Source organism: Prionailurus viverrinus, chromosome E2, assembly GCF_022837055.1.
Source record: "Prionailurus viverrinus isolate Anna chromosome E2, UM_Priviv_1.0, whole genome shotgun sequence".
Taxonomy (NCBI): Eukaryota; Metazoa; Chordata; class Mammalia; order Carnivora; family Felidae; genus Prionailurus; species Prionailurus viverrinus.
In genome coordinates, this window is record NC_062575.1 from 1,362,574 (window position 1) to 1,379,605 (window position 17,032).

The window sequence follows — 17,032 nt, forward strand, 5'->3', positions numbered from 1 at the left end:
CCCCGCATCGGGCTCTGTGCTGACAGCTCAGAGCCTGGAGCCTGCTTTGGATTCTGTGTCTCTGTCTCTCTCTGTCCCTTCCCTGCTCGCACTCTGTCTCTCCATCTCTCTCAAAAATAAGTAAACATTAAAAAAAAGGTTCTTTAAGTGGTCAAACCTGGGTAAATTCTGAAGCCTATGGGATAGAGGTGAAGGGTGAGAAAGTGAGGATCCAAGGGTGAGTCTGGGAATTTTTGCCTGGGCAACTGGAATATGAGTTGTTATCAAAAGAAATAGGGAAGGATGATGTTGGGGTAGGTTTTTAGGGGATATCAGGAATTTGGTTATGAACCTGTTCAGTCTCAGGTGCCTACTAGACCTTTAAGGATAATGTCAAGTAAAGAATTAGCGCTACGTCTGAAATTTGGGAGCAGAACCTGGGCTGAACGCATCAATTTGAGAACTGTTGGTTCTCAGATGGTGCATCAGTTATAAGACAGGGCGAGATCCCACAGAAATGAAATACGAGCTCGGGACATGGAAACAGGGAAATATCAGAAAATACCCTTGAGAGACTGTTGCACAAAAGTAAGAGACGTGGTGAGGCGCCTGGGTGGCTCAGTCGGTTAAGGGGCCGACTTCGGCTCAGGTCATGATCTCGCAGTCCGTGAGTTCGAGCCCCACGTCAGGCTCTGTGCTGACAGCTCAGAGCCTGGAGCCTGTTTCAGATTCTGTGTCTCCCTCTCTCTGATCCTCCCCCGTTCATGCTCTGTCTCTCTCTGTCTCAAAAATAAATAAACGTTAAAAAAAAGAGTCTGTTTAAAAAAAAAAAAAAGAGATGTGGAAGAAGAGGAATCGTATTGGCCCAAAGAGTGAGTGGGGGCTATCACTTATGGGGAAGACAGTATTTAAATGCAGCTTGCGAAAGAAAAGCACAGCATCGGTAGCTCAAAGCAAACAAGAGATTACGGGGCGCCTGGGTGGCACAGTCGGTTAAGCGTCCGACTTCAGCCAGGTCACAATCTCGCAGTCCGGGAGTTCGAGCCCCGCGTCGGGCTCTGGGCTGATGGCTCAGAGCCTGGAGCCTGCTTCCGATTCTGTGTCTCCCTCTCTCTCTGCCCCTCCCCCATTCATGCTCTGTCTCTCTCTGTCCCAAAAATAAATAAAAAACGTTGAAAAAAAAGTAAAAAAAAAAAACAAAACATTTTTGCACTGGAAAAAAAATGTATATATGTATATATATATGTGTATATATATATATGTATATACATTTTCTTCTAATCTCAGTGATAGTAAATCTTGAAATATTGGGTTTCATTTCACTTGGTTCAAAATATTATCTACTTTTTCTTGTGGTTTCTTTTTTGACCCAAACATCGTTTATCAATGTTTTCTTTAATTTCCAGATATGTGGGGGCTTTTTTCAGAGTATTCTTTTATGAAGTCTTAGTTGAATTCCCTTATGGTCAGAGTATATAGTTTCATGATTTTAATCATTCTACATTTATTGACATTTATTTTATGGGCTATGGTCTATTTTGATGAACATCCTTTGTGGACCTTAAAATATGTTCTGCTGTTGTTGGAGAAAGACTCTCTAAATATCAATTAGACCAAGTTGGTTGATGTGTTAGTTTCCTATGGCTGATGAAACAAGTTATCATAAACTGAGTGGCTTAAAAATACAGCAATTTACTCTATCACAGTTCTGGAGGCTAGAAGTCTGAAATCAAGATGTTAGTAAGGTCATGTTTCTTCTGAAAGCTCTGGGGAAGATTCCTTCCTTGCCTCTTCCTAGCTTCTGATATATTTTTTAATCATTGAATTTTCTTCATCGTGATAAGTGTACTCTTTCACCCAGTCGTGTGATTCCTGGATTGTACAGTTCTATTTTTCATTTTTTGAGGAACTTCACACTGCTTTCCACGGTAGCTGCACCAATTTGCATTCCCACCAGCAGTGCAGGAGTGTTCCTTTTTCTCCACATCCTTGTCAATGCCTGTTGTTTCTTGTGTTTTGTCACCAGTAGCAATAAAGAAAAAAAAATTTTAAAGCAGTTGGAAAAGAAGGTAGTTACATGCAAGGGAAATCCAATAAAGATATCAGAGGATTTTTCAGCAGAAACTTCACAGGCTAGAAGGGAGTGGCATGATATATTCAAAGCGCTGAAAGGGAAAAATCTAAGCCAAGAATACTCTATCCAGCAAAACTATCATTTAGAATAGAAGGAGAGATAAAGAGTTTAAACAAAAACCAAAGGAGATCATAACCTCTAAACTAGACCTACAAGCAATTTTAAAGGGACTCTGAGTGGAAGGGAAGACCATAAATAAGAGTATGAAAAGTAAAAAACACAAAAGCAGTAAAAATAAATATATCTGTAAAAATCAGTCCGTGGATCTATAAAATAAAAGGATGCAAAATATGAGCTGATATACCCAAAATATGAGGAGAGGAGTAAAGAATGGTTTAAGTGATTATCAGCTTAATATAGACTGCTATATGAATAAGATGTTTTACACCAATCTAATGGTAACCACAAATCAAAAGCAGTAATAGATATGCAAAGAATAAAGAATTCCAAGTATATCCCTAAAGAAAGCCAACAAACCATGAAAGAGCAAGAAAAGAAAGGATCAGAGAAAATCTATAGGAACAACCACAAAACAAGTAACAAAATAGCAATAAACATATATCTATCAATAATTACTTTGAATGTAAATGGACTAAATGCTCCAATCAAAAGACATAGGGTGACAGAGTGGATAAAAAAACAAGACCCATCTATATGCTGCCTAGGGAGATGGCTTCACAGGTGAATTCTATCAAACATTTAAAGAGGAATTAATACCCATTCTTCTCAAATGATTCCAATAAATACAAGAAGGAAAAATTCCAAATTCATTCTATGAAGCCAGTATCACCCTGATACCAAAGCCAGATAAAGATACCACAAAAAAAAGAGAAAGAGAGAGAGAACTACAGACCAATATTTCTCATAAACATAGATGCAAAAATCTTCAACAAAATATTAGAAAACCAAATCCAACAATATATTTTTAAAAAGCACACACCATGATCAAGTTGGATTTATTCCTGGGATGCAAGGGTGGTTCAATATTCACAAAACAATCGACGTGGTATGTCACATCAATAAGAGGAAGAATAAAAACCATGTGATCATCTCAATAAATGCAGAAAAAATATCTGACAAAATACAACATCCACTGATGATTTAAAAAAAAAAAACGCTCTGTAAAGTAGATCTACAGGGAACATATCTCAACATAATAAAAGCCTTATATGAAAAAAAACACAGACAACATTGTACTCAATGGTGAAAAACTGAGAGATTTTCCCCTAAAGTCAGGAACAAGACAGGGATGTCCACTTTCACCACTTTTATTCAACATAGTCCTAGAAGTCCTAGGTACAACAATCAGACAACAAAAATAAATAAAAGATATCCAAATTGGTAAGGAAGAAGTAAAACTTTCACTATTTGCAGATGACATGATACTGTATATACAAAACCTTGAAGACTCCACCAAAAAACTACTAGAGCTGAAAAATGAATTCAGTAAAGTTGCAGGATACAAAATCAATGTACAGCAACCTGCTGCATTCCTATACACTAATAATAAAACAGCAAAAAGTGAAATTAAGAAAACAATACCATTTACAATTGCACCGGAACCAATAATATATCTAGGAATAAACCTAACCAAACAGGTGAAAGATCTGTACTCTGAAAACTATAAAACACTGATGAAAGAAATTCAAGATGATGAAAAGAAATGTAAAGACATTCCATGCTTGCGGGTTAGAAGAACAAATATTGTTAAAATGTCGACACTACCCAAAGCAATCTACACATTTACTGCAATCCCTATCAAAAGAACAAATATTGTTAAAATGTCTATACTACCCAAAGCAACCTACACATTTACTGCAATCCCTATCAAAATACCAATAACATTTTTCACAGAGCTAGAACAAACAATCCTAAAATTTGTATGGACCCACAAAAGACCTTGCATAGCCAAAGCAATCTTGAAAAAACAAAACTGGAGGCATCACAATTCCAGATTTCAAGTTATACTACAAAGTGGTAGTAATTAAAACAGTGTGGTACTGGCATAAAAACCAGTCTCTGGTTTTTTTAGTTTTATAGAGGCATGACTCAGTTTTGTTTTTTTTTTTTCCTTTCCTTCCTTCCTCCCTTCGTTTCTTTCTATCTCTCTCTCTCTCTCCCCCACCCCCCTCCCTCCTTCCTTCCTCCCTTCCTTCCTTCCCTCCCTGTATGCTCTTGCTTCTAGTATACCAAATATAGTGTATTAGACCACTTGATATTTTTCTACAAGTCACTTTTGCTGTTTGTTCATTTTTTTCCTTTCTATATGGTTCATTTTGCATAATTTCTGTAACTACATCTTTCACTGATCTTTTCTTCTTCAATATCTTATCTGATTTTCATACCATGCAGTGTATTTTTTGTTAGATATATTCCCCATAAATTCCACATAGATCTATTCTTGTATGTTTTTAATCTATTTCTCTTTTAATCAAGTTATTGGTTTTCCTATGCTTCCAAGAACAAATGCAGTATATTTATAAAAGCTCTTTAACATATTTGTCTAGTTTTATCATTTCAGTCACTTTTGGTGTTTGTTTCTATTTTCTTCTTATGCTAATATGCTATATGTCTTACATTCCTGCTCCTTTGTGTGCATGATAAATTTACTGGGTGCCAGACAAGATAAACGTTACATTGGTAAGTGTTGCATTTGCTTGTGTCCCTTTAAATAGTCTCAGATTTTGTCATGGCTTTCACTAAAAGTACTTGGTAGCTGTTTTTCCTTTGAATGTTTGCTTTTAATTCTTTTCGGTGTGAGTCCTGAGCAAAATTTAGTCTGTGTTTAACTAAGTCTCGCTATCTAGGTGATATACTTCTGAGGATTCTACCTGTTGTTCTGTACACTGTATAATGGATGTTTCCATGTTGGCAGATGAGAACATAAATGATTCCCAGCCCTCCAGGAGCTGCAGGAATTATTCAGTATACTGCCTTCTAGGGGTACTTTCCTAAACCTCACATAGTTTACTCTTGCACTTGTATAGATCCGGACACGGTCAACAGTTTCAGTGGATCTCTCCTCAATTCTTTGCCTCTCCTCTTTCCCTGTACCCCCCAACTCTAGCTCCCTACCCTTTCATAACTAAATTCTAGTCACATTAGTCTTGTACCCTGATTTTTGTCTCCAGGCTCGAAGGGAGGGAAATCAGAGGGCTCCACTCCAGTTTCCCTACTGGGAAGCAGTGTCCCAGTGGCTACCCTGAATTTCTGGAAGAATTCTGTAAGATTCGCTGAACAGCCGGAAACAAAGACCAGAGAAATTGACCAGAAAACAGGAAAGAAAATAAATGAGAGTCTTTGCCAGGCAGGGAAAAAACAAAAACAAAAACGACAAACACCTGAAAATCAGAGAATGAAATTGTCACCATGTGAGAACAGTCTTTCTGATGGAAAGACTTGAGTATCTGACCAGAGGATGGATCTTCACTTATTCCTAGGGAACCACTTATAGGTGCCCAGTAGAATACCCTGATTTAGGTACACCTGTGATGGAAAAAGCCCCTATTACCCTCGAATGGGAAGCAGCCCTCTTGTTCACATTGGTACTGCAAACCCCAGGGTTTCCCTCAAACCTCAGAATGATCTCACCACCCAGAGGAGGTCCACAGCTTTCTGGATCCTTTGGACCACTTCCTCTCACCCAGATCTAATAGAACTACACTTATTTCAGGGTTTCCTCTGTGGCATTGGGTGAGGGAGAGGGAGTGATTTTGCAGCAGGCTCGGGAGGCAGAGAAAAGCTAAAACCTTGAGGTGCCAGGGATGGCACAGGGGCCTACAGCACCCAGCCAAACTCAAGACCAGGTGGTAGAAGGTGGGTTATAGACACCAGGGTGCAGTAGACAGTAGGTGCAGGAGCAGGTAAGGGAAGCAGCCTTAGGGACGCAGGGGGAAGGTGGGAGTAGTGTGGGGACAGTGGGGCAGGAGCCAGCCTGGAGGCTGGGCCACGGAGGGAGCAGGCTGCCAAGGGTGCAGAACAGGGTCAGGGTAGCCACCGGGGCTGCGAGTCTCGAAAGTGCAGGAGGGCCAAGGAGTCAGCGCTGCTGCCAAGAAGCCATTAGGCGAGAAGAGAATTTCCAGGCTGGGCCAATAGGGCACATGGAGAGCCCCAGAGCTGGACTGCTAGGGATTGCGGGGGCTGGGGGCGGGGGGCCATACACCTGGAGGCCAGAGAGCCCAGAGAGGTACAGCCAGTTAGTCCAGAGCTCTCCCTGGCCTCTGGCAGGGTGCCCACCTGACACCCCACCCCTAAGCCAGCAGTTTGGCACTTAGAGGCTCCGGCTTCCTTCCTCTCTGAACCAAAGCCTTTCCGCAGGCAAGTCCCACCCTGGCATGCATACCTCTAATGCAGTGCACTGGCCGGGTTCTCCCCCAGGTCCTGGGGCTCCAGCTGTGCCTGGAAGTTGGCAGGTTGTGTTCCTTTCTGGAGGCTCTGGGAAATCAGATTCCTGCTTGTGTGGGCTGTTGGCAGAATTTAGTTCCATGTGGTTGTGGAACAGATCTCTAAGCTTCCAAGGTGCTTTCTGGTTGTGTTGAGATCTGCAAAGTCATATAATTTCTTCAAAGAGCTCTTTCTGTGACTCAATACTCTGGCCTGATCTTGCTGAATCAAGACTGAAGACGCTGGCTATCAGATGTGTGATGCTCAACTTGGCTCCTAGCTTTTTTCTCAGAACCAGCAATGGGCCGTCGAAGGGCCTTATACAGCCCTATCTGACTCTTCCGTCTGCCTCTGTCTCCCTGCAGCTGGGAAAGGTTCCATTTTCAAAGACTCGTGTGATTACATTGAGCCCACCTGGTTAAGTCTCACCAAAAACTGCATTACATTACACATGCAAAGTCCCATTGGCCATCTACATTAACATTCACAGGTTCTGGGGATTAGGGCAGGGACATTTTGGGGAGCAGTGATTCCATCCACTACAGTTCACTGTCTGGTCCTCAGATTCGTTATGTGTCCTACTTGCAAAATATATTATGCCCATCCCAAGATCACAAAAAGTCTCATTCTATTACAGTATCAACTCTAACACCCAAATCTCATCATCTAAATTGTCTAAATCAGGTAATGGTGAGGGTTTGGATATAATCCACCCCCGGCTCAAATCCTCTCCATCTGTGGATCTGTAAAATTAGAAAACAAGGTAACTGCTCCAAAAATAAAATGGTGGAATAGACCTAGGATAACAGTATACGTATTGTTTCAAAGCGGGAGAAAACGAAAAAATAAGTAAAAGCCACAAGTCCCAAGAAAATCTGAAATCAAGTTTAGCAAACTACATTAGGTACCAAGGCCTGGGAATATATTCTGTGGTTCAGGCCTCTGGCCACTGGGCTCACAGCTCCCCACCCTGGGTTCTACTCGGCCCTCGGAGTCCTCCTTTCCCATCACAGGTAACAAAGGTTTACAGTTTAGAAATTTGCTTAGCCAGTTTCATGTGTGTAGAATATTGGAAGTCCTAATTTTGTACTCTGTCCCTTTGAGATCCAACGTTATTTCTACTAGAATGAATTTCTTGAGAGCTTTGTGGCTCTTCTGTATCTACCAGAGATTGACTCCATTACACAAGAGGTTGGTCCACAGACTTCCCCCCTGAATGATCCCGTTATCTATTTTTGACTTTTGCTGAGCTGGCCGTGGGATACCTTTAAGCTTCTTAGGTGCTCTCGGGTTGCAGAGGGGCCTGCTTAGTCACAATCTCTTCAAAGAAATGTCATGTGCCCGCATACTGTTCTTCTCATCTTGCTGAGATCTTACAAAAGGTTGTACAGCAACACCTGTGGCTAGTTCTCCAGAACATGCTTTTCTCACCATGAATCACTTCCTTTCAATGTCTTTTGCAACTAAGACAGGATAAGAATTTCCCAAATCATCAAATCTTGGGTCTTTTCTGTTTAATAGTTCTTCCCTACATTTCTCTCTTCCCTATTACATTTTACCATAAATGGTAAGAGACAAGGCCACACATTCAACACTTTGTTTAGAAATTTCCTCAGCTCGGGGCGCCTGGGTGGCGCAGTTGGTTAAGCGTCCGACTTCAGCCAGGTCACGATCTCGCGGTCCGTGAGTTCGAGCCCCGCGTCGGGCTCTGGGCTGATGGCTCGGAGCCTGGAGCCTGCTTCCGATTCTGTGTCTCCCTCTCTCTCTGTCCCTCCCCCATTCATCCTCTGTCTCTCTCTGTCCCAAAAATAAAAATAAAACGTTGAAAAAAAAATTAAAAAAAAATGATTTAAAAAAAAAAAAAAAAAAAAGAAATTTCCTCAGCTCAAAATGTCCATATAAAGACCTTATATTAACATTTGCAGGAACTTTGTTTTGAATACTCAGAATTTGGGGGGAAAAAACAAAAGGCAATTAAGATAAAGGGATAAACTGTAGTATATCCCATCAGAGCATTACTCAGCAATGAAGAGAACGAGCTATTTATACACACAACAGGAGTGACTCTTAAAATAAGGCTGCATGGAAGACAGCAGATGATAACAAACTTCTAAGGTTCCACTATAAAGAAGAATCTAGAAAAGACACATTTATCCATACTGGAAGTAAATCAACGGTTGCCTAGGGAAGACACGGGAAGTATTAGGAAGGGGCATGAGGTAACTCTGGGGGGTAGGTATGTCCAAGAACATGGCTGGGTGATCCTCAGGTTTGTGCATATGTTAAGGCTTACCAAACGGTACGCTTTAAGTGTGTGCAGTATACTGCATGTGGACTACACCTTAAAGAAACTATAAAAAATGATTCCACTAACATCCAGGTCTTGTGCTTCTACTGGAACACCAGATCGAGCACCAATATAGTGACTCTACCCTCTCTCTCCAAATGCCCTGTGAAGAGAGCCTCTTCCTCAGCACTAAGGAAAACTGGCAAGCAGTGAAGGCTGTTTGCAAGGGAGTCCCCAGAAGCTCTGGCTGGTCACAAAAACTACAACTTTGGACCACAATGTCTGTGCCAGTTCTTGCCCATGCGGCAAAGACACTGAGTAAAGAGCTAGGGAGGTACAAGTATCAAGGTAAACTTTACATTCTTTGCTCTGCCACTGACCTTGGTCAGAGAGTGACACAGCCCTGGAGATCCTAAGAATTTCCACGCATCCGGATCTCATACAGCCACAGTGACTGGAATGTTTGTGGACGTTTTTAAAATGGGCACATCCACTCCCACTTGCTGCAGTCTCCGCAATTCCAATTATTCACACCTAGGGCGAAATTTATTTTTGTTTCCTTCCTGGGATGGTAGGTCTTGCAGCCAGAGACTTGGGCAGCAGATCAGATTCTGGCCTTCAGGGCAGCGGGAACTTGGCAGGTCCTCAGAAACAGCTTCCCCTAACAGTGCTGGGAAACGTGGCACCTATGCTGGAAATAAGACACTCAATCCACGCCGCTCCCAAACACCGCGAAGGCTGCCACAACCTTCCTCAACACCACCCTCAAATTACGCTGAAATCAGACAAAATCAGGCCCACAAACCCCTGACCTCTCACCTAAAAAGCTTGTGTCAGCAACACCAGAACTGGACTGAGAGTGGTTCTCTGCCAGCCTGCTCTTCCATTTGAGGTACCTGAAGCTGGAGGCCCCCACAAGCACCGTTTACCGCTTCCATTTGGCAGGGCCTACTGTCTGCAAACCAATCCAAACAGTAAAAAGAACGTCCAAGATTAACGATGGTTTAAATAATGTCTTTATTATCACAGAGACCAGAGCAACAGAAGACAAGTGGTTCTCCAGGTGGGGTGACTCGGAGAAAAATGTGTCACATGTACCACACGAGGCCAACAATGTCCATGAAGAAAGTAAAGCTCTTCTGTAAGCCTCCAGAACACAGCTCAGGTCCTCTTGGCTAGAGATGGGTGAGGTCCACACCTTTACCAGTCAGTGGGGAGGGAATGAGGAACCCCATTCAATTCAGGATTCTCATAATTTCCTCCAGAGACTGGAGGTGTCCCTGAGGACATACAGAAACGAAGCTGGTAGAACTGAGATGGTTTCTGCCACAGACATTGGGTGGCAAATTTGGCAAGGAACCTGAGCAGGTCTGCAAGTGCAACGCAACCCATGAAAGTGTCCCTGTACCTGGCATCCTTAAGGTCCCTCCCCAGTGCTAATAATGTTCAGATACATGAGGTTCAACATCTGACTGGTGTCTTCCTCTCCAAGGGCAATCACAAAGCCCCTCTCCATACAAGTCCTGTTGTGTTGAAAGCACTCCTAAAGCCGTCCTGCAGTGTGAACCTTCTGGTGCCGAATGAGGTGGGAGCTTAAACTATAGGCTTTCCCACATTCGTTGCACTCGTATGGCCTTTCTCCAGTGTGAACTTTTTGGTGCCTAACAAGGTGGGATGTTCTGATGAAATCTTTCCCACATTTGCTGCACACAAATGGCCTTTCCCCTGTGTGAACTCTCTGGTGTGCAATAAAGTCAGAGCTTCTACTAAAGAATTTCCCACAGTCGATGCACTCAAAAGGCCTTGCCTCAGTGTGAATTCTCTGGTGTTTAATGAGGGTGTACTTGTGGCCAAAGGATTTCCCACAATCACTGCAAACGTAAGGATTTTCTCCAGTATGGATGCTCTCATGCTGAACAAGTGTGGATTTGTGTCTGAAGACTTTCCCACAGTTGTTACACTTATAAGGCCTCGCTCCATTGTGAACTCTCTGGTGTACGATGAGGTTGGAGTGATGGCTAAAGTATTTTCCACACTCGCTACACTTGTAAGGCATTTCTCCGGTGTGAATTCTTTTGTGCTGAGTAAGATTGTCTTTGCGGCTAAAGGCTTTCCCACATTCTTTGCATTCGTAAGGCCTTTCTCCGGTGTGGATTCTCTGGTGCTGGATAAGTGTGGCTTTGCGGCTGAAGGCCTTCCCGCATTCGCTGCACTCGTAGGGCCTTTCTCCGGTGTGGATTCTGTGGTGCTGGACAAGCGTGTCTTTGCGGTTGAAGGCCTTCCCGCATTCGCTGCAGCTGTACTGCATCTGTCCGCCGTGAGAGGCCTCCCTGCTCCCAGTCCTCCTCTTCTTCTTGCTGTGGGTGGCCTGTCGCTGGTGACTGCCCAGACTGGCCTGGAGGCTCCACTGCTCCTCACACAGAAAGGGCTTTCCCGACAGGTGAGGTTCTTCACAAACCCTACAGTTCTTCCCAGATGAGGTCTTGCCTCTGTCTCTTCTGACAGGTTTCTCTACACTGTACTGCTTCTGATGCTGATGAAAGTTTGCACTGAACAAGAACTGTCTCCCACATGCCCCGCAGGTGTAAGGTTTCAGTCCTTGGCATATTTCCTGGTGTTCATCCAGGTGTAAGAGGTCTTTCACGATGGGGCCACAAATGTCACAAGGGTGAGCCATCTGGGTTGATGAACCTGCCTTGGAAATGCTATCATGGGAGACTCCTAAAGAAATGGTCTGCTCAGAAGGTGCCTCTTCATCTTTCGCCACGCACCAATAACCTGCGGGCAGAAAAATGCTCTTTAAGTGAATGGGGACTTTGGAGAAGGGGCAACCCCATCACACACGTGTCTCGTATTTAGCCCACGGGGGTGTCGGTAGGACAGCAGATGTGGGATCAGGTTAAAGAAAAAGCTGCTGTGCAATACTGGGCCTCAAAGGGTCACAGAATGAGGAAGCCTTCACAAGGGACAAAGACCCAAGACGGGGTGTAGGTCAGGGAGAACCAGCAAGTAGGATATCCAATTTACTCCTCTGCAGATGATTTTTGAAGGGCCTTAGCTATTGGTGGGCACTACACAGAAATGTATGTCTAGGCCCAGGAAAATCTGATTTAAAATGAGCAACTGGTGTTCAAAAACAATTTAAGAACAGATGTATGTCTCAGACACATCAGCATTGTCCAACACAGGATGGCACTGCAGAAAGAGCAGCAGAGAGCACTGGTGAGTGGGCGTGGACAGCCCTGGGTTGGAGGTCTGGACAGAAACGATAAATAAGTGTCCAGAACGAGGAGAAAAAGATAGAAATAGGTGTGGTTTATAACCTGGGCACCAAACAGGAGTGGTGCCCAGGATAGGTTTCTGGTGCTATTTGAAGCCAGCCCCGAAGCTCCCTCCCCACGCTCCCACTCACCAGGGCCTGTCCACGTCCCTCCAGCCATGGCTAGAGTCATGACCTCTCAGTCAGGCACTCAGATTTCTTTCCCCTGCTATGTTCAGCAACCACAAAAAATCTGGAAGAAACAAGTCGTAAAGGAAAGACAGGGCAAGTAGGAAAGCAGTGGCCCAGAGCAGCCTGCCCACAAGAGATTAAACAATTAAATATTGCAAAACGAACACCAGAAATGTCTTGCAGATCAGCACCATGGGCCCCACAGGCAGTGGCCATGATGACAATTCATGACACAGGTAGGCCCAAGGAAATGCCAATTATACGAAAGGGTAGAATCTGGAGCACAGAGGTTATCACGAATGTGGACAGAGCCACATACAGCCAGGAAAACGGCAAGCAGGGTAGTCCACGGGACTGACCACAGGGACTGAAGGAGGCAGTTCACACAGCTGAACCCCAGCACCCAGAAAACCTGTGTTACTGAGGGAAAATGGCAGTGCCCACGGCAGCTTTGGGAAGAAAATGGCAACCTCTGAGGGAAAACAGTAGAGCACAGCCCAGAAAACTGGGGTATGTGGGGCCTTACCCAGGAAGACCGTGTGACTCAAGTCTCTGGGCCACTCTTCCCAAGAGAAACACACAAGTGCATCCTTCAAAGTCACATGACCCTGATTGACATCAATAACTGAACACGGGGGCAGCAGCTCTCCCCAGGACTCCTGGTCTATCCACCACACCTTCACTTTCCTCCTCAGCTCCCCAACTCAGACAGGATACCAGACCCTTGTGTGATCGGTGCCGGCTCACTCGTTCCTCATTTCCTAGTAATCATTCTGTCCAGCCCAGAACAACAGGTGGGGGACAAACAGACACTTCTGCCAGCTAGTTCCCCTGGTCCGGAGATCACGCCTCTTACATACAAACGTGAGCTCAGAATTCTCCTCTAAAGCCCCCAGGCTATGAACTCAGATTCCATCTCCAGTACACATCACTCTTTAGACCACACCTCCCTCAGGCCTATGGATACCCCCAACACAGGTACCTCCCACGTGCAAATGTGCAGGCAGCACCCACAGAATTCTTGGTTATTGCAGCCAAGATCACATCTGGCTCCAGCTGATGGTTCCCAGTGCCGTGTATCTCTAAACCCAGCTTTTAAATCCTCCCTTCCTGGCCCTATTCTTTGATTCGATTTCAGCAATCCAGAACCACATATAGACATCAGATAAGCCCAGCCCCTTCCCACTTTGCCGTTACGTACCAAGGATGCCATATGCCCATCAGTCGGGCTTAACACTTGACATACGTTTTCATTCAGAGCCCGCGCCCACTGGCCTTGTACCCCAAGCACAGTCACTCTGCCAGCTGACCCAATCAGCCTCTGAGCTAATCTACCTCTGAGTTTGGCAGAAACTCCCTAGGTCCCACTACAGGTCACCAGGAAAGCCTGGGAAGCACCCAGGAAAGGAAACGGGCGCCTGCTTTGGCCTCACTTTCATCTCATCTCTGTTACCGCTACGCCCCAGCACTCATCTCATGTCTCCCCTCTCTGGAAGACTCCCCCCACCCCGACAGACCCTATTATCTCCCCCACCATGGACACTAACTACACTCCCTTTGTCCCGTAAGTGACTCCCTCTCTGCCGTGTCCACCCCCCTCCAGACCCTTAATGGTACTGCCACTGTGACAAAAAGATCCTCTCTATAAATCTGACACGCAGCTCTACTCTAATCCATGTACTGGCTGCCACTTTGTGGACTTGGATCCCTCCTGTGCGTCCAGCTGCCTACCTGAAACCTCCACTCAGATGTCTTTAGACGCTACAGACTCAACGTGGTCAAAGCCCAACTCCTGATATTATTTCCGGAAGTTACTCCCACCACCAACTTCGCTGTCTCAATTGAGAATTGTTCCATCCTTATACCTTCTCACGCCAAAAACTGTGGGAGCTGTGAGGTCATCCCTGAGTCCTCTCCTCTCTCTCACCACCCACATCAGAAAGTCCGGTTGGCCCTACTTAAAGAGACACAAAAAACAAACCCAGAATCCAGCACCCGTCCCTCACCTCCAGAACCACCAATCTAGTCCAGCCATCAACAGTCTTCTTTCCTCACCCCAATCTTCTTCACTGTGCAGCCAGAGAAAGCCTGTGAAGACCAATCGGATCACTCCTCTGCTCTAAACCTTCCATGGCTCCCACCACTCCCAAAACAGAAGCCCAGCTCCATAGGCTGCTGTTCCAGAGGTGAATTCTGTCCCCTGCTCGCTGATCACACCAAACATAACGGAGACCTGAGGCTCCCTGAACACTCGCAGTTCCGCCTCCAGGGATGTTTTTGCACAAGCTTGTTCCTATACCTGGACACCGTTCCACACTTCATGCCCCTGCACCAAATTCAAGGTACAGACCGTTAGTGACACCAGCATCCCCACACCCAAAGGCAAATACAAGGGAGGCGAACATTGCTAAGACACCAGCATTTGCCATACTGGGTTACCAAGATCATGGGCAAGTGCACTGACTGAGGACCGAGGACTCACCTATGCAGAGATCCTAAGTGCTTGCACCATCAAAGCAACCCGGCAGTAAGAGGGAAGAGGGGGCTGAGGACGGCAGGCCACCACACGGGGCACCACCGACTGAACGACTCCTGTAACCCCTGCCCTGCCCTTCCGCGCCCACGATTTCTGAATGTCTCACCTCAGATACTGAGACCTTAGTGCCGCCTCCGCCCAGCTGTGCGAACAAAGACCGGTGTCACCACGTCCTCACGGGTAAAGCGACGACAGTGGTGGTACCCACCTAAACAGGGCTGCTGTTTGGGTCACACACATCAACACAGATCAAAGATCTTTGAACTGGCTTTTTATCCAGATGGTTTTGGTGCAAATGAAGTGATGGGATTTCTTTTTCAGCTTTTCAGAAAACGTGATACTTAAGACTTTCCATCATAATCAGACAGAGGCAGGCGCTTTGACCCGTCACTGGGCATCAGTATCCACTTAGAGCTACACACGTTAATCTTCGCCCACTTGCTCATGCGAGCCAGGTGTGTACCCCTGTCCCTTCACCAAACCGGCCTACTGGTATACCCTCCTCTGCGGAGTCTGCGGGCCGCCCCTCTAAGACGTCCACGGTCTCTCCTTACCTGAACAGCTGGGGAGCTCCTGGACTGGGCTACGGCGGCTCCCCCTGCCCGGCTGACTCTCCCCTGCTCCACGCGCAGAACCTTTGCTGGGTCCACACACCGGCCAATCCGGGGCGCCTCACACCTGCCCCTGCATCCCAGGCCAGGCTCCTCACACCCTCCGGCCCTCTCCTCCTCCAGCAGGGACTCTCCCTGGAGGGAATGAGGGCCTCCACCCCCTCCTCCCTGCCCTCCGGTCTCTCACCCCAAGGACCACACACGACAGACACATCCTTAATCTTCTTCCCCCGAATCCGGCCTCCCGACCCGAGGCCTCATCCCTCAGTGGTCTCCACCCCAGCCCCCTCCCCAGATGCCCGCGGGACACCTCCCCTGCGAGGCGCCTCGGCTGTGCCACGTCCCGAGCGCAACTCCCGACTCCCGCGGGGCAGCTCTCTGCCGCACTCTCTCGGACCTCCGGGGAGAAAAACCGGACACGGACCTGTGACAGCCCCTGACTGCTACTTTCAGAGCAGCCGTCACCCGACATCCGACATTGAGGAAACCCTGCCAACCAGCCACCTGCAACCTCTCCAGCCGCCACAGCACTCCCGGAGTCCGAGGCTCCTCACCGGCCCCCGGGCTCGTCCCGCCCCCCCCCCCCCCGGGCTCGTCCCGCCCCCCGGAGCCCAGATCGCCTCCCGCTGCTCCGCGGCTCCCCCGGCCAGTCCACGCAAAGCTTCCGCTCGACCGCTACCCCCCCCCCCCCCGCAAACACGACGGCCCCACTTTCCCCGGCCCTCGCGGCTCATCGCCCCTCCAAGCCTCTGCGCGTGCCGGTCGCTCGGCCAGGACCACTTCGACGGCGGTGACAAACGGGGGCTCCTCCCACAGCGGGCCCCCGCGGCCCAGAGCACTGGAGGCGGGGCCGCAACCGCCTCAACTGACACCCTTCGTTCGAGGCTTCGTGATTCCGAGCGCAGGGACGAAACGCGTCAAGGTCCGGGGAACAAAGTACCCACCTAGGCCGGATCCACCAACCGCGGCCGCCATCGCAATCTGGAGGACCATACGGGGCCGTGAGGAGTCCCAGGTCGGGACCCGCGCGCCGCCGTCGCGGGCAGCGGAGCCTTCGCGGGCGCTGCCACCGCCGAGCCTCCCTGCGGCGAGCACAGAGTCTCCTCCCGTGTCCTCCCGCTTCCGTCACTCCGGGCCGAACCAGCGATCCCGAGGCTCCAGTCCGAGCGGCCCACCGAGAGCGGACAAAATGTCCGCCGCGGGGAAGGCACCGGAAGTCCCGCCCAGTCGCCTTCCGCGCGCTTTTAAGAGTGCCCCCAAGCAAGGCGCAGAGGCTTCTGGGTAATGTGGTTCTCCAGAACAATTGGCCCCAGACACCCGCGGACTCGCTCCCGGCCGGGGTGGGGCCCAGTGGTCCCGCGAGGGGCGCTGGGAAATGGTACCTCGAGGCTCCGAGGATGGAACGGGGGCTTCGCTCCTCACAAGGAGCCGGGTGTATTATGCGGAGGTCAAAGAAATGTTTGGAAACGTTCTTGTGGCTATTTCCCAAAGCCACAAAACCACGTGGACACATCTCATCAAATGTCAGTTCGAGTCCACTCAGTGCACTCGTATTTCCTTGCTGGTTTTTAAATCCGTGTAGATGAAAATTTTAAGTTTGGGTGCTTTGGCTGGGTCAGGGGTCAGGGGTCAGATCGGCAGATTGCCTCTG

At 47.3% G+C, this 17,032-nt stretch overlaps 2 protein-coding genes across 8 annotated transcripts in view; both read right to left on the minus strand.

Moving 5' to 3' along the window:
• LOC125152410 (zinc finger protein OZF-like) overlaps positions 1 to 17,032 on the minus strand; it is a 516,059-nt gene that overhangs the window by 119,827 nt on the left and 379,200 nt on the right. The window lies entirely within an intron of this gene.
• ZNF134 (zinc finger protein 134) lies at positions 9,783 to 16,564 on the minus strand. Of its 7 annotated transcripts, none has more exons than XM_047834375.1 (4): positions 14,877 to 15,557; positions 14,241 to 14,560; positions 12,196 to 12,295; positions 9,783 to 11,561 (listed from the first exon to the last, which is right to left on the minus strand). In XM_047834375.1, the coding sequence occupies exons 3-4, from the start codon at positions 12,233 to 12,235 to the stop codon at positions 10,327 to 10,329; spliced, it is 1,275 nt and encodes a 424-aa protein (XP_047690331.1). In that variant the 5' UTR covers positions 12,236 to 12,295; positions 14,241 to 14,560; positions 14,877 to 15,557; the 3' UTR covers positions 9,783 to 10,326. The 7 variants fall into 7 exon arrangements, 6 of the variants coding, with proteins under 6 accessions (XP_047690331.1, XP_047690332.1, XP_047690329.1 ...); XM_047834376.1 differs by lacking the exon at positions 14,241 to 14,560 and adding an exon at positions 14,717 to 14,755; XM_047834373.1 differs by having other exon boundaries at positions 14,717 to 15,557.